The 27,191-nt window shown below is 39.5% G+C and overlaps 1 protein-coding gene across 5 annotated transcripts in view; it reads left to right on the plus strand.

Annotated features, from left to right (window-relative positions):
- Positions 1–26,837, plus strand: part of PTBP1 (polypyrimidine tract binding protein 1) — a 31,703-nt gene extending 4,866 nt beyond the window's left edge. For 3 of the 5 annotated variants that reach the window (XM_075037730.1, XM_075037731.1, XM_075037734.1), the window contains 13 exons: positions 11,566–11,641; positions 12,619–12,791; positions 13,839–13,985; positions 15,251–15,421; positions 16,214–16,324; positions 16,710–16,884; positions 17,497–17,574; positions 18,884–19,032; positions 21,745–21,778; positions 22,280–22,372; positions 22,734–22,950; positions 23,203–23,280; positions 23,680–26,837. In XM_075037730.1, coding sequence (XP_074893831.1) covers positions 11,566–11,641; positions 12,619–12,791; positions 13,839–13,985; positions 15,251–15,421; positions 16,214–16,324; positions 16,710–16,884; positions 17,497–17,574; positions 18,884–19,032; positions 21,745–21,778; positions 22,280–22,372; positions 22,734–22,950; positions 23,203–23,280; positions 23,680–23,812 — 1,635 coding nt within the window. In that variant the 3' untranslated portion in view covers positions 23,813–26,837. Of the gene's footprint in view, positions 1–1,440; positions 1,460–11,565; positions 11,642–12,618; positions 12,792–13,838; positions 13,986–15,250; positions 15,422–16,213; positions 16,325–16,709; positions 16,885–17,496; positions 17,575–18,883; positions 19,033–21,744; positions 21,779–22,279; positions 22,373–22,733; positions 22,951–23,202; positions 23,281–23,679 lie in introns of those variants that run through there. The other 2 variants (XM_075037732.1, XM_075037729.1) reach the window with 2 other exon arrangements.
- Positions 26,838–27,191: the final 354 nt, after the last annotated feature.

The following is a 27,191-nucleotide window of genomic DNA, read 5'->3' on the forward strand; positions in this document are numbered from 1 at the left end:
TCTATTCCCTTTGTTTATGTGAATTCCTATTCAGTTATATGTCAAAAATCCTTCTGCCACGAAAAATTGAGTGTTTAGCTGTTGATTTTTATCTCTTGAGTACAGTAAATATGACCTTTACCCTTCTAGTCTCAGGTTTTGAAAGTGCAGACTTAGCCCTGAAACTCAAAGTGCTGACAGGAGCCTCCTTATCTGCTGTGCGTGGTAATAGGCTGTTGTGTTCACAGGATAAAAGCTCATTCCTGTGAAATGTTAAACTGGAATGTGCAGGATAGACTGGCACTCCTTCATGTATTAAAGGTTTTTCATTTCACTTTGTGAACATTGTAGCTAATGCTCTGGGATCAGGATTACAGTAAGTTCAGCCCTGTGAGTTCTTTTTATTAGATAGTATGTGTGTGAATGTTGGCCCTCAAAGTAGTAATCTGCCAGCTTTTTTTAATGGCCCAAATTGTGTGTTGTTAGCATCTTCATTATTGACTGAGAGAGTTGCATGTGGCAACTTGAATAGACTGGTGAAGTGATGCAGTGTGTGATAGAACTCATTTGAGGTAGAGCTGAGCTTGTATAGTGTGAGCTCTGTCAGGTCTACATAAGTGAAGTAGAAGCATTAGAGAGAATTTGCTCCTAGACAGCAAATAGTTTTTTGTATTGGAAGTACAAAATTAGATGTGACTGCTGTTAAGCATAGGCATGTTTGTTAGTGCTTTAGGGTTTGAGAAGTGTTAAATGCATGAAGGGGCTCTATTTAATAGCAGTAGGGGAAAGGTTATTCCAACTTTATCTCATGAGAATCTGAAATTTGAATTAACTGTAGTGCCATGATAGTGTCTGGTTCTGGTTGAGAATGCTGTCTGCTACAAGGAGTTCAGTTTGCCATCAGAGGAGGAGGAAGGGCTTGAGCCTGGACAATAAGGTTGGCTAATAGTTCATAGCCATTATAAAAGGTGGATTATGTCATCTTGACTGCTGTAGAGCAGTTTGATATAACATCTTCTAGTAAACTCATTAATCTAGGTAAAAGTCCCCTTGGTTTTAACAATGTGTAATTTGCAGCTTTAGGTTTCTGCAGCTTTAAGAAGTGGTTTTACATAACTAAACTTGACCAGGAAGCTTCTAAAACTGTAATTGTAGTACTCTCAGTGAATCCTGAAAAGCTTCAGGATGTGGTATTGTGTGCCTCATCACTCCCATCTGTGGGGTGATTTCAGTCCCTAGTGCAGTACAGTCAGATGTCTAAGATGAGGACTGGGAGAAATCCCATCCAAGTGCTTTCATTCCTAGCACAGGACAGGACCATGATTGTGCCAGTTGTACAGTGGGGTGGGGAGTGGTGAGACAAAGCATCCATCAAAAATGAGGTTTCTTGTCAAGTCAGACAAGGCAGGTTTTGAGAAAGTTGAATCAAAATTTAAAGAGTGGCAGAAGCAAAAAGGGAAGTTGAATCATCTTGATAAAGGTAAGTTTTAAAATTATTTTTGGCATAGCCGTGTTACCTGATTTTGTTTAAATAAGTCATTGAATATGCTAGTGCAGATCATGTAGTAGAAGTACATTCTTTAATGTTATGGTGTAACATGTTACTCATGTCATGGATTTGCTTAGGTGAGTTAGGATCCTGTTTGCGCACAGCCAGTAACAAAGCGAAGGCTTCTCTTACGCCTGCGTCCTCTACGTGGCTGTGTGCAGGTCAGCTATGTCCAGACAGTTTCCCCATACTCTGCTTGTTCTGTAGTACTAAAGATCCTCTGACTGCAGGACTCTTGCATGGAGAGAGGTACAGGCATCTCTGTTTGAAAAAGCTGTGTAATCAAATCATGTATCAGTTGCTTCTTAAAATAGTTATCTCTGTGGTAAGTGTAAAACCTCATTGGCTACAGGTCTTCTGAAATTTTGCTGTTGCTTTTGTGTTGCTTTCACTTCAATCTACCCTCCTTTGGTTTGCCAGTAAGTAGTTTGAAGAGACTGCAGAAGAAGGTTTCTGTAATATCATAGAAGCATTTCAGTGTTGCCTTTGCTGAAATAACTACAGTGATAGAGCTCTGTTCATCCATCAGCATTTGTTTGATCCCTGGGGCATCACTGAAATCACTTCAAGGACTAACTGATGCCCCCCCTTCAGAAGCAGATGTTCTTTATAATTGCTTGATAACTTAAAATAATGCTGTGGAAGTGTAGTTTTGTCATCTGCTGACTTTATAAAACTTATACATAGAAATGACATTCAGGTGGAGATAGGACTACTTTGCTAGTGTCTATTCGGAAAGCTGTGCTCACAAGAGCTTGCTGGCTGAGCTTCTAAATTAGACATGAAAATTTGAGCTGGAAAACTGTTTCTAATCTGCGCTGTAAACTTATTCATTCTTGCCATGTACGTACAACGAAGGTAGGAATGGTATGCCATCGAGTTTAAGGTATTGGAAACAGTCCCCAAAAGCTGTCAGCTATTGTCATACTTGAGGTGATATGTTACTGAGACACCAGTAGACCTTTTTGATGTTCTGTTCTTGTGACTGGAATGATGCAAAGTTGGAGAATTTTCAGACAAGTAGGAAAAGTGCCTGTGATTTAAAACATGGCTGAGCAAATTGTCAAAGATAACTTACAGTGGCCTCTTGGTTGTCTTCCTGCTGTTAAGTGTTCCCAGTTGTTAAGTTGAACTTCCAAATTGAGGACTTTCTGAAAGTATGTATCAGTTTGCTCTACTTTATTGTTTTAAAAGGGAGGGTGCTGGCACCTTTTTTTAGGATTTTCTCACATACTTAATTTACATATTAAGGGTACTCACATGTACTTCTATTAATCATTCTGAGGTCTTCGTTGTATTTAGGTTCTGTAACTTAAGTAGTCCCCAGATGTTCTTATGGCTTACTACTTGAGCACTGTACTGCCTGATGGTCTTGTTTTTAATCAGGATGGTAATAGTAGTAGGCATTCCTGGGCTTCACATCTAGCCTAGTCCACAGGCTCTTCAGTTTAAAGTGTGTGAATTTGTTTAGGAAGCTCATTACAATTCTGGTTGGGGCTCTTGATTCACAGCCTTCTGGAATGTCCTGCAGATTAGAAACATATGATTTAAGACTTAGTTCTTCCATAATTTCATTGCTGTCTGAAAAGGAAGTGTATGGCCTTAAGATGGAGGCACTGTATTTGAACTCTAAGGTACTGGGTCTGACCCCTGCAGTTGCCTCTTCCAAGTAATTTGATCAAGATCACTCTATCTCCTTTCCCTTCCTTTTAATTTGCCTAGATATCACTATCTCTTTAAGCTGCAACGGTCTCTGAGCAGGACTGACTTACTAGAAAGAGTATGAACTATGATGCCATTATTCTTTAAGTGAAATTGTGTTTCAGTGATTGGAAAAAGTCTCAGAATAGTTTAGGTGCTGAATAATCTCGTAGTTTCTTGGTTAAGTTGAACTCTTTTTGAAAGATTATGCTTCCAGAAACAAAAAGTACACTTCTGTGGCATTTGAGAAGTTAATTTTTAAAACAGGGTTTGCTACAGTGTGATACAGGCTGACTGCATAGAAGTGATTTGTGATCAAGCCAGGATCTTTGCCATGGGAACAGTAATTATGGCTTCAGGCAGCAGGCCAAGAATGTTGTGAGGAAATTCCAGTCCCCTCCTATGGCTTTAGTTAGAGGCTGCAACAAGCTGGCTCTTGTGGCCTCTCCAACAGGCATGATCACACATGTAAGCCACATGTTGGTAGCAAGGTACATGGATGGTAGTGTCTTTTGCCAAGCATGGTGTCAGATGGATTTGGTAAATAGCTTGGTCTAATCTGTGTTAGTGTTGCATGCAGTTTTTATGCACCTGCGTCTTCAATTTATAGATAACTGTCTTTTGCAGGGCAATTGGTAAACCCTCTGGTTGGGTTATGAAAACTGTTTAAATCTGTATTAACAGGAGTTTAAGCTATTGGTTGAAGCACAGGTGCTAAGCAAGATTGCTACCACAGGCTTATCAGCTATCAGATCTGTTTAAAGCTGTTTCTCTATCACATCTAAACCATTTTTTTGTGTGGAAGCTAGCTCAACTTATTTGCACTTGGAATGGCAACCAGCTGTGACTCCTGTTGTAGATGAAAATGAAATTGTGTGAGACTTTCTAGAAAATGATCAGTTAATAAAATGGTTGTAGAAAATATTCTATTTTAACCTCAGGCCTACTTTGTCCTCAACCTGTGATTTAAAAAAAACAGCAAAATATTTAACACACATTAATTTATTGAACTTCTATCTTTTTAATCACACAAGTGTAGGGATAGACTTTGGTCTCTGAGTCACATCTGTTTCAAGTATTGTCCAACTAGAAAATGTAGATGTGCTGGTGCCATGTTTGTTGTCATCTCACACTAGCAAGAACAGTAACCATTATTTAATTTCGAGTTCTATGTGGTTCTGGTATAGCTGTCTTCCAAGCTTCATATGAAAACTTGTTGAATACTGTGCTTAGTTCAGCAAGTGTGTTTTGGTAATCCCAATGTAATGATTGCTCAGTGTTTGCCAAAGCAGATTGTAATTATTACACAACCGCAATTTAGATGAGATTGAATTAGTGTGGAGTTCCTTCTAAACCTGCATGTTCAATTTGCCCTTTACAGATTTGGGCACAAAATGTTCTTTCATAGGTTCCAATTTCCCAAAGTGACTCATCCAGCAGTACTTCTTTCTGATAGTATTTGTATTAAGCTTTACCAAGGACCTGTCTGTTCCACTGCAATGATTTAAAAAGCTCAAGATTGACTACTAGTTAAGTTTCAACTTGGGAACAGTATATCATAAAGCCTGGGTGTGTGCTACCCTACAAAGCCAGAATGACTGCATTACTGCAGTACTTGAAGTTTAGGAATTTTGGGCTATTTAAAATGGCCACACCTTTTATTTGCTCAAAGGGCAGGTTTGTTTCACAGAGTGTCTCCATAGTAGCAAAGACTGAGAAAGTCAGGGAGGGGCTGATGTGATGAGTGGGTTGAGGATCCGGCTTCCTGCTAAATGGTGTGTGCTTGAGCTCATAATGCATCTTATTGCAAAATCTTGTGTCGGGTTGTATGAGCAATTGCTTTAGTGTAATACTTAAGTTTCCAGTGTCTTTTAGGAACTCAAAAAATCTGTGTACTATAGAAATGGTAGCAGCTATTGTGGCAGTACATATGGTAGGAAAATTTTCCTAAGGACTAAATTCTTTGCAATGCTTTGACCAACTAACCTAGTTTCAAAGATACTGAAAATGTGTGCGTACCCAGTATGCTATTGTGAATCTTAGTGGGAAGTTTACTGTGCTGGCTCTTTTGTGAAGGTATTAGACTAAATCTTGTCCAGACAAGAGTGAGGTTATAACAATTTAAAAAGCCTTAAGTGGTAGGTGACAGGTGTTTGCTGGCCCCAGCTGAACAGAGCATGGTTTAAAAAATGCACTCTGAGCCTGCCAGGTAGGCTAATGCCTCCACCACAGATTCACTGTATCAATGTAATATGCTGACTAGAGGGTTGGATTTAATTTGATAAATGATACAGGGGTGCAATGAGCGATTTAGTGAACTAAATTGATTTTTGCTCCCCCATATCTCGCTTTTGGTTCCAGTCAGATGATAAACTGTGTGTCAGAGGGGCAGTGGAGGGATGAGTGACACACTGAGCTTGTTAACTGCTGCTTACAGACTGGTGGGACAGCAGTATCACACTTCACTTAGCAGTCTTCAGGATCTTGTAAGTTATTTTGTGTTGATCTTAACTTTCCAACTTTACTAGGACTGAAGGAGGATGCATTTGTATGGTGTGTTCTGCAGAGGTGCTTTCACAAAAAAGTTGACTCATGCTTTCTGTCACCCAAATTGGACTGTTTCTTTTCACACTGCTCTACCTTTAAATGACTAAAGAGTGCTTGAGGTGGGGGGCAGGAGGAGGGGCACATGGGGGTAACATAAGCGAACCTCACTGGAATTGAGTCTTCTATGGAAGACAAGGAAAACTGGCATCCTTCTCCCGAGTGGTTTAAATTTAGGTCCATTCCTAGCTCTTGAATCTCTTGGCAAAAAATGTAGGAATGTAACATGAGTGAGTGATGATGTCATCAGGCTGGATTGCTCGTATTAGTTTCTTTGCAAAGTGATTTGAGCTTTCCATTCCTCTGGGATTGACCTCATACAGAGCCCTTGAAGCATACTTCAGAGGCCCTTCATTCTTTCTGTGCTCAAAGAAATTTTTTTGCTGCTTTGATCAGAGCAAAGGGTTTCCGTGAGCTTCTCAATGATTTGTGTGTCATTTTCTGTGTAAAATACTGTGGTCGTCTCTTACTGGGTCCAAAATCTTTTTACAAACATAGGGAAAGTGAAGTAGAAGAACAATGCTTGCATGCTCTGGTTGGGAAGAGTTGCAAAACTTCTGTCAGAGGGTTTTTTTATCTGAAGTTAAGAAAAGCAGACCAAGGACTTCTAACAGTACAGATTTTTGTTAGTTTTTGTTTTCTGAGGTGGGGGAGTTCCAGGTGCAGCTTTGTTGCCTGCTTTGCTTTTTGTAAGTGCATGTTAGCTGATGGCCTGTATGCCTCCTAAATCTATCCTGTCCCTCACAAGAATACTACTGATACTGGTATCCTTAGTCTGTTAAAAAATTGTTAGAGCAATGTAAGGTGTTTCATATCCAAAGGCAGAGAATGCTGCTGCAATGAAGGATTACCTCAGTGAGCCAGGGAAAGAAGTAGTTTTTTCATAGATCTTAAGCTTGGCTAGCCTGTAGGTTGCTGGCTGCTCTAGTCATTGTCCTCTTCCTTCCCATATGCCCTGTCTTCTTGCTGTTGCTTTAATTTTGCTTTCTGCCTGTAACTTGTAGCTTTCTGAAAGTTGATTAATATCACCTGTTTGTCTTGAAATTACTGTTTTTATGGTTGTTTAATTTGTATTTGTTTCTAGCCTTTTGCACAGGCAGAATGCAGTTGATCTATTGTAATCCAATTAAAATAAGTGACTGGATCTTAAGTAGATAAAGGATTATATAGGGCAGCTGAATTTCTGTAGTGCTTCTAGGTGTGCTGGTAGAAGCTGAGACAATCTCTGGCTTCACTCCAAACTGGTAAAGTTCAGGTAAAATCTTAGTGACAGTGAGACAATTTGTAGTTTTCACATGAATTAGCAGTTGCTTTTTAAGCTGTGAAAGCCTAGACAAATTAAAAATTCTTAGAAGTTAATTGTTAACACTTTAAAGCAAAAAAAAAAAGCTTACAGGCTTGGGGGGTGGTCAGAAAAGATAACTTGGAAAAATATGAAATAGCAGAATTCTACCTTGCAGCAGACTGTCCTTCTCCAATTCAGAAAAGGGAACTAAAGAAGAATTGATAGCAAGACTACACGGAGCATGGGTGTTTTATTAAATTAATGCAGCTTGAGCAATAGACCTTTTGTAGCTGCTAGTGTTGCAGACAAAAGGAGGCTGCTGTCATAGAAACGCTCCCAGGCAGTGTTTTACCTGGTAGTAGTATGCGTGCTGACTGGTGATTTTGGTGGTAGAAACAGCCTTGCCCTGGTCTAGGTAAGGTCTGGCAGTGTAATTTCAGAAGTGGTATTTGCTTCCTATGAACAGGAAGAGGAGATTTGTTAGTTCAAATGAAGAATTTTATGTAAAGCAGTGTTACTGCTAGCACACTGTTGCTTCTGTTAATCTTGTCATAAAAATACCAGCTGCAAAAGAATTAGCTAAATGGAAATGTCAACATAAATTAATGCCTCTTGTGAGCAGGGATACGAACTTCAGAATCTGAAGAACTGTGTCTTGAATGAAGCACTGCACAGCTGGGCCTCACCATGGTAGTCAGAGAATAAAAAAAAGGTAGAAAAGTAGTGTTGTGGGTTGATGCTGGTGAGCAGCTGAGCACCCATACAGCTGTTTGGGTTTGCATAGTTTTAGACTTAAAGTAATACTTAAGGATCAATAGCTTTTCCAATATAATTCAAAACACCTAGTGGATATGTTGTTGGTGAGAAACTCTTCTAAACCTTTTAAAACAACCCGGCTTCCTTTGGTTCCTCTGGCTCTACTCAATTAGGATACTTGGTATGGAGCATTTGAATTTATAACATGGTTTTAAAGCTTATTCATAGCTCCTGACAGGTACAGGAAAAAAAAAAAGATATTAGAGTCTGGAAAGAGATTATGGCAGTCACTGCAAGTGTAAAGACAACTGATACAGGTTCCTGCTGAAGTTCCTGAGTGCAGATTAACAGAGTGCTTGGTTTTTATTTGCCTCAGGTTGGGTCATTAAAAAAAAAAGTGTCAATAGAGATTTCTTGTGGTTATCTGAGATCAGCTCCAACAGTGATGGAGGAAGAACAAATGCTGATGAAAAGTCATAGTTGGTGCAACTTCCTTCTGCTGTGGGAAGCTTGGCAGCATGGGTCTGTACCCTTGTGGGGATGGCAGCACTGTGTAACCAGTGTAACTTCTTCGTGCACTTTGCACTTTAAAAGCCATTCTTTTAAAGGGAGTCTCTGTGGAATAATTTTTGTATAACTGCACAATACAATGTATTTACTGCCTGTGTTTCCTCGTGTAGAAAAAAAGACCTTGGAATAATTGTAGTTTTCCAACTGCTGCAGTGTTCCCTCTTCGTTTGCATGTACTTCCAGCTGGGAAGCTTACAAATTGACTGCTGCTTCTTTTGATGTCGAACAATCATCCCCCTCTGCCTCCTGGCTCTGGTCACAGCGGGCAGTGTAGACTGTCTCCAAGATAAGAGGGGAGTGGATTTGAAATTGCTCTTTCATTAAAGAAACATTGACATGTGGAAACCAGCAGCAATAAGCATTCCTTGTCAAAGTGCCCTGCAAGTAAATTTTCAAATATGTGAGAAAATGTTTATTTTAAACAAGCCATTAGGAAAGTTAAATTTGGGGAATTTAAATTCTTTCCATAATAGTATAAATGTTTGTTTTTCCAGTTTATAGTTTCCTAGTGTTGCCTCCACGAGAGCCAAATATGTGGCTCGTTCTCCTGGTGTTTCCATGATGGATTGCAAGGGCTGCCCGAGTATGCTTGCACAGATGGATTGATTCATACTGGGACTGCTGGAGTTCTGTATGTTCAGAAATTTACGAGTTATTTAAGAACATTTTTTTTAAGAAGTTCAAGGTCCATTAGGGCTGATGCAAGGGGTTTCCTGAGGCCAGTAAACACTTGTCTGTGTTGGTAGGGCTTTTGTTTGCTGGTGGGTAGTTCTTGTAAATAGCTGCCAGTTGTATCCTGGGCCACAGAAAGTAAAGCTGTACCTGTAGTGTTTGCAGCAGTTAAGGCACAAGAGTGTTTTTACAGTAAACTGGTGGATTTTTTTTAGCCTTGGAATTATGCATTAGAATCATCAAAAGAATGGAATCACAGTCTAATAGCCTCCCAGACTAGCTTGCCTCTTGCTGTACCCAGGAATCCAAGTGCTAATTAGAACAGCTGTTAAAAGACCTATTCCTAATTACTATACCATGTTAGAAGAAGATGACCTTGCTGGGTGCCCATAGCCTTTGTGGAAGTTGGTCAGTGCTTGCAGGTGACCAGCAGCAGCACATGAACCGTGGTTTTGGAACCTGGCCTAATTTCTTGTATTCAGGACATCAAAGTCCCCGAGCTTGTCTTTGAAGAGCTAGCAGTGAGTAGTCAAACAAGAAATTCAAGATTTGAGGGGGAAAGAAAAAACCCAAACCTGTGTCTGTAATGTGGTGTTCTGGGGCTTCTGTGTGACCTACTTTTCCAACCTGTTTGCTGGGGAAGCGAGCGGAGAGCTTTTGTTGTCACACAGATACTGTTTCTGCAGGTGCCACCAGATATAGGGCATGGTGGAAGGTAGAGTGTCTGGTGGCCACAGTGTGAAGCGGGGTATGTTTCCATCAAGATGGGTGGGAGTTAGCCAAGGCAGGGATGAGCTCTGTTCTTTTTTTTCTGTTGGTGAAAGCTTTTTAGTGTGGCATTTGTGTTAGAGTGATGTAGAAAATTATGAGAGTGCTTTTGTGTGTTAGATTTATATTATCGTGTTTGCTCACAGTTTACAATGGGATTTGAAGTCTTCTATGTAACTGATTTGAAATTAAGCCATACTGATTTTAAGCTGTATTATGTATATAAGTATAGATTGTGCTAAGGAGCAATTTGTAGTCTTGTTTGCTTTTGTCTTAGTAGTGTTTTTCATACCTCCTACTTAGGTTAGACTACTCTTGGTCAGTTGAGGTAATTTGGGTGACTTTACAGGGAATGCTGTAATCAATTGAAACACATACATGGTGTACAGTAATCTGTTCCATAGGTCTGTTTAGCTTTATTTGCAGGGAATGGAGGAAAAGTGCCAGGTGCCTGCAATTCAATAACTTTGTGCAAGTAGATGGAATTACACCTACAGCTACTAAAAGCCTAGAATAAATGCATTTCTGTAATTCTGCAATACCAGTTTGTTTAGGTAGTCAAGTTCTAGTAGAAACAGCTCATTTTAGATTTTTTTGTCAAATGCTTTCTTCCTCCATAGAATTGAAATGCACAATGCTGCAGTAAAAAAAAAAATAATCAAAGAATCGAGGTGTTGGGATATGCTGTGCTACTCACAGCTTTTTGTTTTGCAAGTAGCCATGTTGACTTTTAATGTAGAACAACTCGTAGTATGAGAGGCAACAGAGGATGGGTTTACTAAGATTTTGTACCTGTGGTACTTTGGTTTCTCTGCTTCAGAATGCTAGCCTGTCTTTTGACTTAAATGTGCTTGCTGAGACTTTATGGTACTGTAGTCCTAGAAGCTGTTGCTGCTGTTCTGGGGATTGTGGCTAGAAGACAACAAAGCAGTGATCAGACTAGTTTGCACTAGAATCCAAATTACTAAATGTAGACCTATTTCTGCTGTAAAATTTGAAGAGTAGCTTTTTGCTAGTAGCTTTGCTTTACTGATCTGCCCTTTTTTGGAGTAGGAGGGGGAGGAGATCCGTTTCAGGTCTCAATTTCTGAAAGTTGCATCTTCTGCTTGTAACTGGAAAATACACATCTTGGGTTCATAATTGCCAAGTCGTACACTAACAGTTTTGGCCAGCTTCTGGTAACTTGTCTTTTCCTTAAGGCTTCCTTATTCCTGGTAACCCCCAGTAAAATAATATCTGTCCTCTTGATGAATGCCAGGAGGCCTATCTGTTTTGCTATTCCTGATCAACTACAGTATTGTTCTAGCTTAACCTAAAAGAATGAAAATCTTGTCTGATATGAGTAGTCAGAAATCTGTTTTGTTAGATAGACTAGGAGAATGTGAATATCAAGGCAGAACGCTGCATTTAGTGGCTTCAGACAATTCCACAGTGCTTCAACTTCTAAGATTCCTAATGCTTAGCTGAAAAGAGAGATTGGATGGTGCTACTCAATTACTAAATTGGATCTTACTTATACTTAATTTATGGAGGTGAGGTTCACAGCCCACTGTCAGTATATTTTCACTTATGCTTCTGTTCAGCTCCTCTACAGCTTAATCTCAATTGTTCTGCTTTAGGAGTACCTGAATAGAATTTAGTAAAAATGCTGTCAGTTTACCTTTCATCTTTTCTTTTCCAGCGGGGATCTGACGAGCTTTTCTCTACTTGTGTTACTAACGGACCCTTTATCATGAGCAGCAACTCTTCTTCTGCAGGTAATATTGCCTATAAAAAAGAATAACAATTTATATTGCAAATACTGTGAGAATGTCTGGTTTTCCCCCCACTTAGTCTTGATTTTAAAATCTCTTTATTTTTAGTACTTAGTAGGCCTTTTGTAGGACAGTGCTGAATAATAATAGACTTCTGCCCTATACCCTTGAAAGGTTAGTAGACTGAATAAAATTGTTGCAGGACAGTTGCTAAAATGATTTTACAGAATTAAAATGTGCGGGTTTTGCTGTAAATTGTTACACTTAAAGCACAATTGAATTTCATGTAGTGTTATTTTGGCTGTATGTAGTAGTTTGCTGCTATTTGTGAGTCTTAAACCATCTAGAGGTTAGTAATCCCACCCAAGGCAGTATCCTTAGGTGCTCAGGCCAGATTTTGCCCTCTGCTTGTCAGTGTCTTGAATTGTCTTTCTTTGGGCTACCATTGTCTTTTGAGGCCCTTCATGGTCTGCCAGTGGCCTCCCTGCCAGACTGTGTCAGCTCATGTCTTTGGTGGTGTGCTGCTGACAGTCTTTGCCATATGTATAATCCATCTGGTCTAAAATTATGCTTTGGTTCATATTTGTTTTAATATCACTTTCTTTAAGATGTCCCCTTCAAACCACTTCATTGCCAAGAACACCAGTCAAAGTGAAAAGGAATAAAGCAGCAGTCTAGAATTAGTGGCTCAGACCTACACAAAGTAGAAGTGTGGGTGGGTGTGTACTGTAAACAGGCTGTAAAATGGTCACTGGAGAGTTGATTCCATTGCAGTGGCATTCAGCTATGTCACTTGCATCATGTAATTGGGGGGGGGGGGGAAGCCATGTGTCTTCAGACTCTAGTTAAATTAGACTTTGGAATTTCTCTGTAATATAGAGTAATAACTGGATGGAGAGCACAAACTGTATGTCAAAAGTTGTAAGTGTGCATATTCTTTCAAACCCACTCTAATAAGCAGTAACTCTTGCTTTTTACAGCTAATGGAAACGACAGCAAAAAATTCAAAGGCGATAGTAGAAGTGCTGGGGTCCCATCCCGAGTAATCCACGTCCGTAAACTCCCCAGTGACGTCACAGAGGCAGAAGTAATTTCTTTGGGCTTACCTTTTGGCAAGGTCACCAATCTTCTAATGTTGAAAGGAAAAAATCAGGTATTGTCTCCATAATTGAAAACAGGGGTTATGTCAAAGGCTTGATGAGTTTGTCATCAGTAAACCAGATCTGAGTTGTTTAAACAACTGTCATGTATTAGGAGTCAATAACTTCTGCATACTATTATTTTACTTTTCCATGATTATCCCATGAGCTGTAGAAAATACTGTTTTCAGGCTGTACAAGGAGGCAAGTCCATAATTATAGGTTGTCACTTAAAACCAGGCATAATGCTAATTATAAAATTACAGATCAGGTAAATTATTTGGACAGCAGTGACATGAGTTGGCCTTTTTCACGCAAGCTGGCTTGACAGTTGAGTAACCACCAGTGTAACTTTGCATATTAAGGACACCTTTACAGATACAATAAATTAGCTGAGTAAAACTAAAACACTCTTGGGTAATGCAGAAGGTGTGCACTAATTTGGTAACTAAAATTGTCTTGCAAATTAAGGAGTAAGAAAGCAAGCCAACTTTTAATCATTGCTTAAAAGACTATGCCTTTAATCTTAATTATGAAAATGTGCCTCTCATATATTGCATGGTGTGATTATGTGTAAGTACTTAATGTAATGATTTGCTATGATCCCTTACATTTTTGTTTTGAAGTAGAGAAGACCATAAAGGTATGGAACAGTGAGTGAGCTTACTACTCTGTAGAGAAGTATGGGAAGTTGCTTAATATCATAAGTGTTAAGAGTCTGGGTTATTGCTGTATTTTTGTGTTCTTGCAGACACTTCTGTCATTGCCAGTTTCCTAAACATATGTAGCAAGGAGATCTTAGGATGAGACTGAAACATAACATTAAATCAGTCTGGACAGTGTAGATCCTCTTTTGTTCTATGTACAGTTGGTTCTTAAACAATTCTGTGTACAAAAACTTGCATGTAAATGCAGCTGTGAAAATCAAATACAGTTACAGTTCAGCTGGAAGGTCCTCCTAAAGTTATCAGTTGCCTTATGCTGTTGTGTACTCTTAAATGTTGTCTCCTAGTGTGAGCTGCTTTGATAATATGTCACTGTTGGGTTTGACTTCTGCACAGGCTTTCATAGAAATGAATACAGAGGAGGCAGCCAACACCATGGTAAACTACTACACCACAGTCACTCCAGTCCTTCGAAGCCAGCCCATCTATATTCAGTTCTCCAACCACAAGGAGCTTAAGACAGACAACTCTCCAAACCAAGCAGTTAGTTTTTGTTCTTTACATTGTCATACTGGTGGGAGGGACCGACAGTTCTCCACTACTGTTTTGATTTGTGCTGCTGGTGTAGGCCTGGGAGGGTTTTGAGATTTGGTTTAACTATCAAAGTGCTAAACAGAGCATACTAGCTTCTAGCTTGTGGAATAAAGTCTCCCATAATAGCTTTTACCCAAAGTCTCAGTGGACTGTTAAATGAGCTGCTAAAACTGCCTTAATGTTGGGGGAAGAAAATGCATAGTGAATGTGAGATCATGAGAAGTGGTGTTTTTAGCATTCTTCAGTTAGAAACAGTAACTGAATACCTGTCTAAAGACTTAATTAAATGTCTTGTGCTTTGGGACCTTTGTTTCTAATATTTGAAAGTTTTATATAAAATGAAGCTTTGGGGCAAAACTTGTGTCTGCAGTAGAGCACAATCTGTTGCTGGTAAGTGCTAGCTTTGAGGCAGACAGCACTTGAACACAGCAGTTCTTAAGGCTTTGTCTGGGCTGTCTGGAGTTTCTGTGCAAGATAGGCTCTGCATAGGGTAAAAAGTTCCCTTTTTTGGCTCAACTGCTCTTGGCAATCTTTCAGGACAGGAACACTGGAAAGAAGTTCAAGTTACTTGTGCCTCCTTATCAGGGGTGGCTGCTGAGTACATCCAGTTTGCCTCCTCTCACTTTTCAGGCTGACGTTCATCAGGATCAGAGCATCTAATGCTGTGCAGATGAAATGCTACTATTCGGTGCATCTAACAAAGCCAGAATCTGATGCACAACAGTGAGCGCATCATAATGTTATATGTGTGAGGGGGAGTTTACAGGAAAACTCCAAGTCAGTTTTCATTCCTGGATCCCTATAGCAGATGTGCATTAATCTTTCAGCCTTGTCAGCTTCTGTAGTGTTCTGGGGGTGGTATTTTACCCCAGAAGAGCCTAGTTTTTCTTTTTCTTTTTTTTTTTTAAACAGTGGAGTAATTTTGCTGCATCAGTAGATACTGAGCAAGGTTCTAGCAGTAGCATAAGTACTTCATATTTTATTTAGTTTGTATTTTTGCATTGCTCTTACTGATTGAGGTGGTCTGTCTTGTCCATGTTTAAAACGGGCTCTAAAGTCATTGCATCCCCAGCCTTAGGAACAGTAAATTGCTTTCTGTTGTTCTGCTAACTGTTGAGTTCTGCTAGTAGTTTGCAGATAGGAAGCTCGAGAATAGCTGAATGTGTATTTTTGCAAGCAGAAGTGTTGGTCTAACAGAATGTTTGGTTCTGCAGCGTGCCCAAGCAGCTCTGCAAGCAGTGAATTCTGTTCAGTCTGGAAACCTAGCGCTGTCAGCCTCAGCTGCAGCAGTAGATGCAGGAATGGCAATGGCTGGCCAGAGCCCTGTCCTGAGGATCATTGTTGAGAACCTCTTCTATCCTGTCACTCTAGATGTTCTGCATCAGGTAAAATATGTTGCTACAACTTCTTGAAGATTGTCCTGGAGGAGGAGGTAGCAACAAACAGTGAATTGTTGTATTTGCAATGTCTGTGTTCTAACAGCATGTGGTTTTTATCTGTATAATTCAAGTTCTGAACATAGCTGTCAAATTTCTACTTTCTGGAGACCCTGACACCTACACAAGATTCTTCTATTTTTGGTCCCAATCTAGCCAGACTTTAATTTCCAGGGATTTGATTGCTGGTCCATTTTAATTGGATTACAGTCTGGTACAGTGCAAGGGACAAATATTTATGTTTTCGAAACAGCTCTTCAAATTCTGTTTAGGGTTTAGCAGAAGTAGCTACTACTACATGTCCTGTGTGAGGGTAGGGGGAAACAAATACTGTGTCCAGGAGTCATTTAGGCAGTAGCCTATATGGAAAGTTCCTGCTGACTGCTGTGGTTGCTTAACTTAATCTTCATGTTTAAAATGCAAGCTTGACTGCATTTAAGTATCCCTGAAATTCTTGGAAAAGTTCCAGTTTGTGAAGGTGTATGTGAATCTTCCTGTGTAAGAATTCATAACAAACAAATTTAATTAAGGGGGCAGTTCAGTCACCCTGATGTTTTTCTAATCTGATGCCATGATGCAAGTTAAACAATGCCCATGGTGTAGTTTAAAACCTTAAATTTTTAAGTTGGAAAGCTAAGAAGGTGAAAGGATAACTTTTGTTTCTGCTTCTAATAATGGAGATCAATATGAAATTAACTTACTGGAAATGAGATAATGAGATATGCAAATATTATCTTGCAGATTTTTTCCAAATTTGGTACAGTCTTGAAAATAATTACATTCACGAAGAACAACCAATTTCAGGCCCTCTTACAATATGCTGACCCTGTGAGTGCTCAGCATGCCAAACTGGTGAGTAGTATGCTTGCAGTGGTAAACACCTAAATTATTTTAACTTTTAGGCTTGCTTTTATTAACCAAGGATCAATGTTAGAAGCTAGCATTTTGGAGTATTTGGTGATCTCACTAGGTTTACCTGAGCATTGCCCTAATGGCAGATGACATGTGTGAGTGGGAGGGAATTTCCCCACTGAGAGCAGTATGGCTAACTTGGGCGAATATTGGAGGGGATGAAGTGAAGCAGTGTTTTCTCCACACAAAGCAGGATACCTGCTCCATCTGAAGATACACACTGGTACCTGGGATGATGTGACTAACACCTTCTCTCTTCAGAGGTTTATTGCTGTGATCTTAGTACAAATGCATCTTGCATGAAGAATGGTTTGTTTCCTTGCAGTCTTTAGATGGACAGAATATCTACAATGCCTGTTGTACGCTGCGCATAGATTTCTCAAAGCTCACAAGTCTCAATGTAAAATACAATAATGATAAGAGCAGAGATTATACAAGACCAGACCTACCTTCTGGGGATAACCAGCCTTCTCTTGATCAGACCATGGCAGCTGCTTTTGGTGAGCATTCTTGAAGTGGGAGCAGGACAAATATAACTGATCATGTGTGTCAGGTGGGGAAGGTGAGGGGATGTAATCCTAGTGTATTTGGCCACAAAATTTTGGGATACAGTGTGACTAATGAGGAAAAATTGGGAACCACTGAATTGGACTAGGGTAAAATACTAGTAGGAGCATATGGATGTGGGTGCTTGCTACTGCTTTGAAAGCTCTCCATTTGGGTGCAGACTATTTAAGGTTTTCCAGCTGTCTGTGCTTCTAGTGCCATCTGCTGTTTTGCCTACAGTATGGACTCGGGCATAATTAGGGGTTTTGTAATCTATACTTTGAAAACTATGTTGTGGTTAAACAGTTACAGGAGCTACTAGCTTGTACTCTGGTCAACAGCTATATTCTAAGAGCTGTTTCAGTACAGCAGAGTTAGAGGAGGAATAGTTTTTGTAATTTCTTGAAGTTCAGTGTTACATTAGAGGCATTCTTGAATTACTGTTTATGTTTTAGGGTTTAGCTTTCAACTAAATGCTTATGTTGAAGGACAGATCAAGATGTTCCAGCTAAGTCTAGAGTTTTGTTGCTATGGGTGTCTTTGTATAATGTGTATATCTTTCCCAGGTGCCCCAGGAATAATCTCTGCTTCTCCATATGCAGGAGCTGGCTTTCCTCCTACCTTTGCAATTCCTCAGGCTGCAGGTACTGTATTTCGTAAGTTGAAATTTTATATAGGTTTTCTGTTGCTGAAGCATCTTGATGTTTTAAAGCTAAGTAGAGATTATTTGGGGGGGGGGCTAGTCACGTAAATTCTAAATGCTGGCACTTAAGCATAGAAGGAAATGGTGTTTCAGTACATAATCTTATGTGAGTGTGCAGCTGTAGCACCTCTGGCTAGGCAATATCCCAGTGACAAGAGGAAAAGTGGGTAGTAGGATGGGAGAGACCGTAAAGGCAGTATTTTAATAATTAGGGGAGATGGGGAGGAGATAAAATTTCTTGAATTTTGCCTTTCCTCGTGTGGTTGCAGAGGTTGGGAACTCACTTTGACAGCTGTAAATGTGGTCAAAAGCAAGGAATCTTTGTTTTTTCCTAAATATTTTGAGTAAAGCTAGTATTTGAACATGCAGCTAATTACACAGTTACAGTTGCACTGTGAAGTTTACAGTTCATATTGCAGGTAACAAATTATTGCTACTTACAGAAGTAGCCAAGTCTCTGAGAGTAAAGACTTTGGTTCTAAATACATTCATTGGAGTGCAAGACTAAACAATTTTTGCTTTGTTTTTCATAGCAGACCAAGCTAAGTTGACTTTCTTGTAATGATGGAATTTCCTTGCTTATGACAAACAAGCTAAGATCAAACTGTTAAACCATTAATATTTTGTTAATATCCTGTCCTGTTGGGGAAATACACAATGCTACTTTGAAAAGTAATTTCATTTAATTGATTACTAGCAATTGTTTCTTGAACTCCAAAGCTCTTCTCTTTGGAGGGCTTATACACTGAGGTGCCAGCTGTTACTGTGAGCAACCTAGAAATGCCTATAAATAGAACTTCAATGTTTCTCCATTCAAGAAGAGATTAGCTGATGGTAGCATGCAATATCTGTTATATGCATGGTTAAAAAACAAAGCATTTTTGGCATGCACTGGTTGGAAAGACCCTTACAAATGCACTGTTTGCGATACCTTTCCTGCACCAACAGAGCTGAGGCTTTGTGCTCATTCTGCTTCTTGTGAAACATGCAGAATATTGTAGTCAACAAGGTAGTGCTGAGAGGCACCTGTTAAGCACCAGGCACTGCAAGAGCAAAAACTATTAGAAATTATAACATTTCCTGCAGCACCAGAATTGGAGGCTCCTGTTACTCTTAGAATATATGGTCACTGTGTTTTGAATGATTACTTGCATGTTATAGAAGGTGTGCTGTTCTCCCTTCTGGTGCAGCAAATACACTAGAGTACGTGCTGTTAATTTCTTTACTGGTTAATATTCTTTAATTTCCAGGCCTATCAGTTCCAAATGTTCATGGAGCACTAGCTCCTTTGGCTATCCCATCAGCAGCAGCTGCAGCGGCTGCAGCAGGACGGATTACCATTCCCGGCCTCACTGGGGCAGGGAACTCTGTTCTGCTGGTTAGCAATCTGAACCCTGAGGTTAGTGGAGTCCTAACTTTACTTTTTTCTCCTTCCTGTTACCTCTGCTTTCACTTTCTGAACACAGATTGTGCTGAAACTCATTGAAAGTGAAATCCTACTGTATCCTAAAGGAAACGGCAAAACTAGAAAAGCAGATGTGCTCTGCCAGCTCTAAAACTCAAAGCAGATCAGTACTCTAGTTGCTGAAGGGAAATGAAAGTCCATCTCAAATTAAAATCTTGCTCTTCCTTGGTTCAAAGCCAAGGATGTTGCCTGCCTGCTCTTGTCCCATAAAGACTACAATGCCTGTCCCTTCCTCCTTCTTCTATTTGGAGTCTCCCTGCCATTCCCATGGAATAGTGTCATTTGGGTCACAGAATAGTCATGTCCATTCTTTCTTTTCCTTAGCATGTTCTAGTTTTTAATACATTAATTCAGAACTACAGAGAGAGTTCATTCTGACCTTTGCTCTTTCTGTGTAGTGTCTGGACCCCTGCCAGCTTGACCTTGTACCTGTGCAGTATTTCCTCTGCCATGTGCTTGCACATTTTCCCTTTCCAAGATTCCTGGACGTTTTTCCTTAGCTAAATCCCTTAACAGCTCACAGTTTACATTTTCAATTCTATTTAACTCAGTGAGTTGAAATATATTTGGGTTTCTTAAAAAAATAAAGCAAGTGATATTTGAACAAAAATCTTTCATTAAAGACAGCATCATAAGAGAATTTGATACGGGTATCTTGGATTTTTCTTCAGTCAGCTTTTGTTGGCTCTTTGTTGGATTGAAAGTGTAGAATCTTCTGGTGTGTGCAGTAGAGTATGATGAGTCTCTGCTGAAAAACACTTTAACTGGTGGAACTGTGCACACAAGTTAATACTACTTGGCAAAGCTATAAAACTTACCAATGATGTCAGAGTAACCACAAAACCTCTTTTGCATCAAAGGGGAAGCCTGGATGTGATGAATGATCAAAATGCTTAACTCTTGATGAGATGAACCAATTGAATCAGTATTTCAGACTACTCTTTTTATCTGTCATGACTATTTTCTCCAGGGCATGAAATAATGGCAGGGACTGTGATACAGCTTTGGTTTGGATGAGTTGCTCTTTCTACCTAGGAACTCCTCTGCCATTCCAGGAACTGTCATCTCTGGCTTGGTCCCATGACTTGCTGTTCAAACAAAAGTCTTAAATGTTAAGAGCTGGCATCATTATTCTTGACCAGTGTGATATTGTCAAGTGTGTGTTTCTTGGGATGATTTTGCATTGTCTGGATGGCAGTGACAGGACAAAGGACTGTGCTGTACCTCTGTTTAATTTGCACGTGTTCACAGCTCTGAGCAGTGTCTGAACGGTGTGCACAGTTCTTGTTTAAGTAGGAGCAACCAGTTATTTCATGCCTTGTATTTTTTTTTTGAGCTCTTCACTATCCATCCAGCTTATCTTTGGGCTAGAGAGACTTTGATACTTGTACTGAAGCTGTGAACTAACAGACCTGAAACTTTTTTCATTGCCTGTATAATCAGTGTTGTAGAAACTTACCTGTGCCACAACCAGTTAGTTAAGAGACAGTATTTCTCTGGAGTGACTACTCTACAATAATGAATAAGGTTTTTTCTGAACTGGAATCATGGAAACTGAAATTACTCCATTTTTCCTTTCCTTGATGAGTGGAAGAAGCTATGTGTCTCAGCTTGCATTGACTCTTACTTTGAATGCAGACTCTTGTCTGCATGCAAAGTTATTGTTGTCACTGGGAGCAGAGATGCTTTTCTTGCCTTTCTGGCCGAGTAGCAGCAGTTTTGGGTTTCTGTGTGGTGAGGTCAAGCCACGGAGATGGAAGGGAATAGACCTTTGTTGCAAATGAGGTACTAAGTTCCTTCATAGCAAGCGCTTCTAGCAGACCTTTGAGTTTTTTTTGTAGTGGTACAGCTGCTCATCTGGATAATCTTTCTCTTTAAAGGCAGTGATTGGTATCTAAATTGGACTTTCCTTGGTTTGTTACAGCTAAGTATTGCAATATGGATTGCTTCCTGCAGTCACTGGTCCTAAAGCAGCAAATACAGCTGTGCTTTTGACTTGGCCCATGAATTCATTTCTTTTAAGAAGTTCTTGTAGTCAGAGAAAGTATTTTCAGTCAAATTTTAGGGAATACCATTGCAATTTAATTCAATATTAAAGCCTGTAGAAGTCACTCTGTTGTGATACTGTCTCTTACTTCTTTGTATATCTTAAGTAAAAATGCCTTTTCTTTATCATTGTGTTCCACTAGGTAAAACCTATTAACTGTTTCTGTAAACAAGTTATTGTATGTAGAATTCTATAAATCTGACTGATGGAACACTACATATTTCCTTATGTATTTACTGACCTGTGTTTTTTGCTACTTTTTTCTTTTCTCCCCATCCCTGAATTTTTTTTCTTCCCCTGATCCGGAATTTCTTTGCCAACTGACTGCACGGTACTTCTGCTTCCTGTTGTTGCTTGAAACAAAAAATAAAAACATTCCCCTTCCAAAAAAAAAAAAAACCAAACCCTGCTCTTCGGAAACCAACCTGCCCTTCAATATTAACCATCTTGAAAACTTCATCATCCATCAACCAATTTCGCCATTTCCTGCGGGGACTCTGCCCTTCCTCGTTGTGGACGATTTGTGCAACCTCGCTCTCCCCTTCGATTCCTTACCTCTTCCCTGTCCCTCCGCTGCCTTGCTCTGCTGTTCTCTAAAGAGAGTTACACCCCAATGCCTCTTTATTCTTTTCGGTATGTTATTATTCACACTTTTTATTACCTTGTTTTTCATTTATTTGAGATTACTTTTTTGATACTTCAAAAATGTACAGTTTGCAGTTTGCCATTTTTTGAATGCATAATTTCATTTTTACATTGTTTACTTAGTTTGCTATTTAATTTAGTTTGCCTTTATTTTATGTTCAGTTATGCATGGTTTATTGCTTTGCATGTCTTTTGTAAGAGTTTTAAATTGTGATAGCATGCTAAATTGTCCAGTCTTCTGGCAGTAAGATTTTTTTGCTTTTTTGCTGAAACCCAGTGTCTTTTCTTTAATGTATTGTTCCATTATTATTCTGCTATATAAGAATTTTCCTTAATTAGAGCAGAATAAGTAACCATGGTTGGAATGAGATCAGTTCTGGTTGTGAATGAATGTTTTTGCTGTTGGATTGATTAGCTAATATTAAGTTGAATGAGACTTCATTTTTTTTCCCCTACCTAAGACTATTCTTGTTTCCTCACTTTTTGAAGGAGTCTATGGTGATGTGCAGAGGGTGAAGATTTTATTTAATAAGAAAGAGAATGCCCTAGTTCAGATGGCTGATGGAAACCAGGCCCAGCTTGGTAAGCAAGCTTAAAAGTATCAGACTGTTAGCATTGAGAGACCTAATGAGTAATTAAAGCTTTAATACCAGTACTTCTTTTCCAAAAAAAGACCCAAAACCTGAATGTGTCTGTGCATCTAATTGCTTGCCTGCATATGGTTTGGGGCAGCTCTGGAAAAGGTATGGTTTGTTTGTACAAGATAATCTAGAGGGGAAAATAGAATAAAAAATAAGGCAGAGTAACAATGCTTGTCATGCAGTTCCTGGAGGATGTGGTATCTGCATAGGGAAGAACTAGAATGAAATTCTAGCTTTGATTTAAATGTCTGAACAAAACTGTGAAATACCATTGTAGTCAGTGCTGTCTTTAACTGTTGCAGCCATGAGCCATTTAAATGGTCAGAAGCTTCATGGGAAGCCAATCCGTATAACATTGTCCAAGCATCAGACAGTACAACTTCCCCGCGAGGGACAGGAAGACCAGGGTCTGACTAAGGACTATGGAAATTCTCCTCTACATCGTTTCAAGAAACCAGGCTCCAAAAATTTCCAAAACATCTTTCCCCCTTCTGCCACTCTTCATCTGTCCAATATCCCGTAAGTATCTGCATGGAGGGTTCCTATATGGCTGAGTATAAAAATGTTTGCAAATTTAGTGTGAGAGTAAATATGGTCAGCTTTTTGCTGCTAACAGGAGGAAATCTTGCACATCTTCCTGTTGTTCTCATAGCCTTTCCAGTCGGTCCAAGAAGCTACTGGCAGAGAATTTAGAAAAGGCTCTAATGAGAATTGGTTTTTAGAGATTTAATCTGTCAACATACATTTGACTGGAAAAACTATTTGTTTCAGACCTTCAATAACTGAAGAAGACCTTAAGATGTTATTTTCAAGCAATGGTGGGATGGTCAAAGGATTCAAATTCTTCCAGTAAGTGTTTTCTCTTATGTCCTGTCCTTACACTGGGCTTTTCAGTATGAGAAGGGTAGAAGTACTTCGTTCTGATAGAATTCCAACTCAGGCTGAGTTAAAGGTGAGCAGAATCATCACTAATGTAGTATTTGACTCTCTGGAATAAAGAATTTCAGAGTAACCCTGGATTGAGTGCATCATGGGTATGAGTTGAATAAAACTAAGGTAGCTGAGTGAGAAGTTTGGACATGCATGTTTATCATATACATACACTCTTCCATATAAAAAGAAAGTATATTGCAATTACCCAGGTAGTCAATTTTCTTCTGGCCTTGTTGAGTGCTAGGTAAGAACACTTGCATTGAGTTGGGGAAACTCCGCATACAGTAGTACTGAATGTGACTTCTGTCTTGTCAGGAAGGACCGTAAAATGGCTCTGATCCAGATGGGCTCTGTGGAAGAAGCCATTCAATCACTCATTGACCTCCATAATCATGACCTGGGTGAGAATCATCACCTGCGTGTGTCCTTCTCGAAGTCCACCATTTAAAGCTTTGGAAGGCGTGAGACAAAATGGACTTGACTTAAAACCTCTTGGGTTCAGCCTTGACCTTAAAAGACTGAACACTAGGGTTTCAACTTCCATCATTCCAGAAAAAAAGCCACTTTAAAAATGCAGCTGAAGTGACCTTAAAAGACCAGAGATTTTATTTTTTTAAAGAGAAATCAGTTTACCGGTTTTTAAAAAAAAAAAATTTAAATCTAATTCATATTGCTAACATTGCGGTGATGGGTAACAATCTTGACTGTTCAAATAAAAATCACAAGTTAAAGTTTACACTTTGGAACCTGCTCTGGGAAATTCCCCTCCCTTCCTGCTCCTTCTCCCCCAAAAAGCAGATCCTAACAAGTTTATCAGGTTTCACATTGATGCCTTTTTTATTTTCTTTACCCATCCATGCCTTGAAAGACCTAAAACCACTGTGTAAATTCACTTTAGCGCCTTTGAGTCAGGATTTTGCAAAATGCATGGTGTATAGGAGCTCCCAACTCACCCAGCACAAAAATAAGTTGCATTGATCCTACCTTAACTGTGCATCTGCTATCCTGTGCCTTAAACCTTTTACTTCTTTGGGGAAAACATCTGAACTGCAGGGAGTGGATTGGGAGAGTTGAGGGGAATGAGTGAGCTCTGGCTTACTGGATCAGCTTGTCATAGTGAAGGACAAGTGAAGCTGGCAAAGTGGATAAAGAAAATATTGGGCTTTGACTCTTCAGGCAGTTGTATCTCACTGTCCGTGAAATGTCTCAATCTGCATAGTATCATGTGTCTTCATGCCACTTTCCAATCTGCTTGTGGTTTATCGCCATCTGCAAACCGTCAAATGGGAGTTACTTAAGATCCTTTGTCCGTAATATTCAGGCTAAGCAGAAAGGTCTGGGTGGGGAAGCATTCCCAAGACCAAATTACATTCCATTGTCAATAGCAAGTCAACAGGCTCTGCCCTTCACAAGAGCATTGATCAAGATGCAAAATTAACCACTGTTGGACACTTGTGAAGACGAATCATTAAGAGTTTGTCAAAATTTTGTGTGTATATATATATCTAAATACTTGGCTAGGATTTGAAGAATTATTGGATATCCCACGTTTAGAAAGGTGTTCATGTGAGTCACCTTCGTGCCCCTAATTTGAGATTAACAAGACCAATGTAGCTCTGCCATCATTCTTATAGCATGTCTTCAGCATTTGAGCTTTTTGTTTTAATTCTTGTATTATACTTTTGATGCCGTTGCTGTCATCTGTGCCTAGCAATATTTCCAGTTGACCAAATATTCTAATCTCTTTATATGCAAAAGAAATAGTTTAAGTACCTTTTTATAGAATGATAAGATGGTATAAACGTAATCTAAATTTACTCCTTTGTGGTATTACCCTTGTATACTGTACTTTCTTATTTTATTTTTTTTTGTAATTGAAACTGTAGGGCAGGAATTTAGTTATCAGGCTGAGGTCATGACTGAGGATGAGTAATGTGATTAAATCGATAAAACATGTTAAGCAAAGCAGACTTTTAAAGCAAAGTGTTTGAGATAACAAGCACAAATAGCTTGTGAATTTAAATAAAAGGACCCAGGCTAAAGTTTTTACCTTTTTAACCTATAAGCCCAGATCTTTTAAGTTATAGGAAGGGAATTTGTTAAAAGTAGAATGCAGCAGATCATTTTTTTTCCCAAGGATACAACCATTTTTTTTTCTGGCTTACAACTCTTTCTGGGGCCATTCTGCCTTCTATTTTGTGTAATCCGATGTTGCCTTACATTTCCCTCTAACCTGCAACCTGTTTGGATGCAAAATAACAAGAGTCTTGTACTTTTTTTCAGGGTTTTTCTGCAAATTGTGGACCAAAGTTTGTTTTTTAACTGTCTTAGTGTTGCAAGTTATGATTTCCTTGCTTAGTGTGGGAGCTCTTGACTTGCGTAGCACTGAGTGTTTGGAAAAGTCTTAACTTTTCTTAGTTCCTCCCTGAACTCTTGAGGATGTGAATTATGCTGGAAAAGTGTGTGAAGCCTGAGTGAGGGTTCAGCTTGGGTTGCTGGCATGAGATTGGTAATCCTTGTCTGCCTTAGTCTTTGGTTTGTGGCTGAGGAGTGTGGAACTATCTTCAATGAAAGTGTTGCCCCAGTTGAGCTGAGAAAGTTCAGCTGACGAGTAGACGCTGGTTTCAGTTACCTCTAAATCTGGGTAAGCCTGTTAATAAGGCCTTGTGATCTGCCGCTCTGGAAAGCTTCATGTTTCCTTGCCAGCATCTTACGTTCAGGAGGGCAAATTCAGGTGTCTTGGTAGCTGTTGTCAGCTAGAGTTAGTTTGCTCATCTCCCTCCCCAAGTGAAAGATCCGTTCCTCCTGCAGCCAGGGAGCGCTGGCTGTTGGGCTGGTGCTCCTGAGCATGCCCCAGGCAGCACTCTACTGTGTGAGGATCCATGCGCAACCCAAGTGGAACAGCTGTGGTTTAACCTTTAAATGCATTCAATCAACCTCACCCAAGACACTGGGAAGAGGCTTATTGGAATGAAACCTGTCTGGTGGCCTTTAACATTGATTTGGTCAACCCACAGGCTATATATATTTTGCAAAATGCAAGCAAATTAATTGAGGTAACCCTGGAACCCAGGCAATTGTGGGTTTTTCCTTTGGATCCCTGTGTTTGCATGTAAAGAATGTGAGTAACAAAAGGGTGTACATATTTATAATTTTTTTATACCTGTTGTAAGACATGAGGGGGCAGCAAAACCCAGTTTTTTATGGTGAACAGATGTATTGTATATTTTGATAACAGCTATTACAGGTTCAGTATTGTGGAAGGTGGGGTGGGGAGGGTAAGCATACACAACATCAGAATTCCATTGCCTCTTTCAAAGAATGTTTGTAATGCAAAAAGAAATGAAATTAAAACTATTTTATAACAACCTTTGTACCTTTCTGTAGCTCCATTATTTACTGTTCAGATTGTAGAAAGCAGTTATTGGCCAGTCTGTACTTGTGCTTTCAATAAATTTCTTCTGTATTCTTTGCTTCTGATTTTCCTATCTTTTTATTGTGCCTGTTTTGCTTCTGATTTTTCCTTCTAATGTAATTTCAGCTGCCTCATTTTATATAACTTTGACTCTTCACATACCTCTGGGCTGGCAGAGTGTTTGTCCCTGTTAGCATCTCTGTGCAGAGTTGAGGGGTGATGAGCCAAGGCTGAGCCTGGAAGGCGTGGCTGTGACACAGATATGTTCCAGCTGCTCAAGCTCCAGCCCTTTGGTGCTTGAATGAAGTTCAGAGGTATGAGGTTGTAGGGCCTTAACTGATGCTCTGCCTTTGTCACACTCCAACACTTTTTTACTTCATGTTCCTAAACTTTCCATATATTCTAGCTAATT

Source organism: Buteo buteo, chromosome 10 (assembly GCF_964188355.1).
Source record: "Buteo buteo chromosome 10, bButBut1.hap1.1, whole genome shotgun sequence".
Lineage (NCBI taxonomy): Eukaryota > Metazoa > Chordata > Aves > Accipitriformes > Accipitridae > Buteo > Buteo buteo.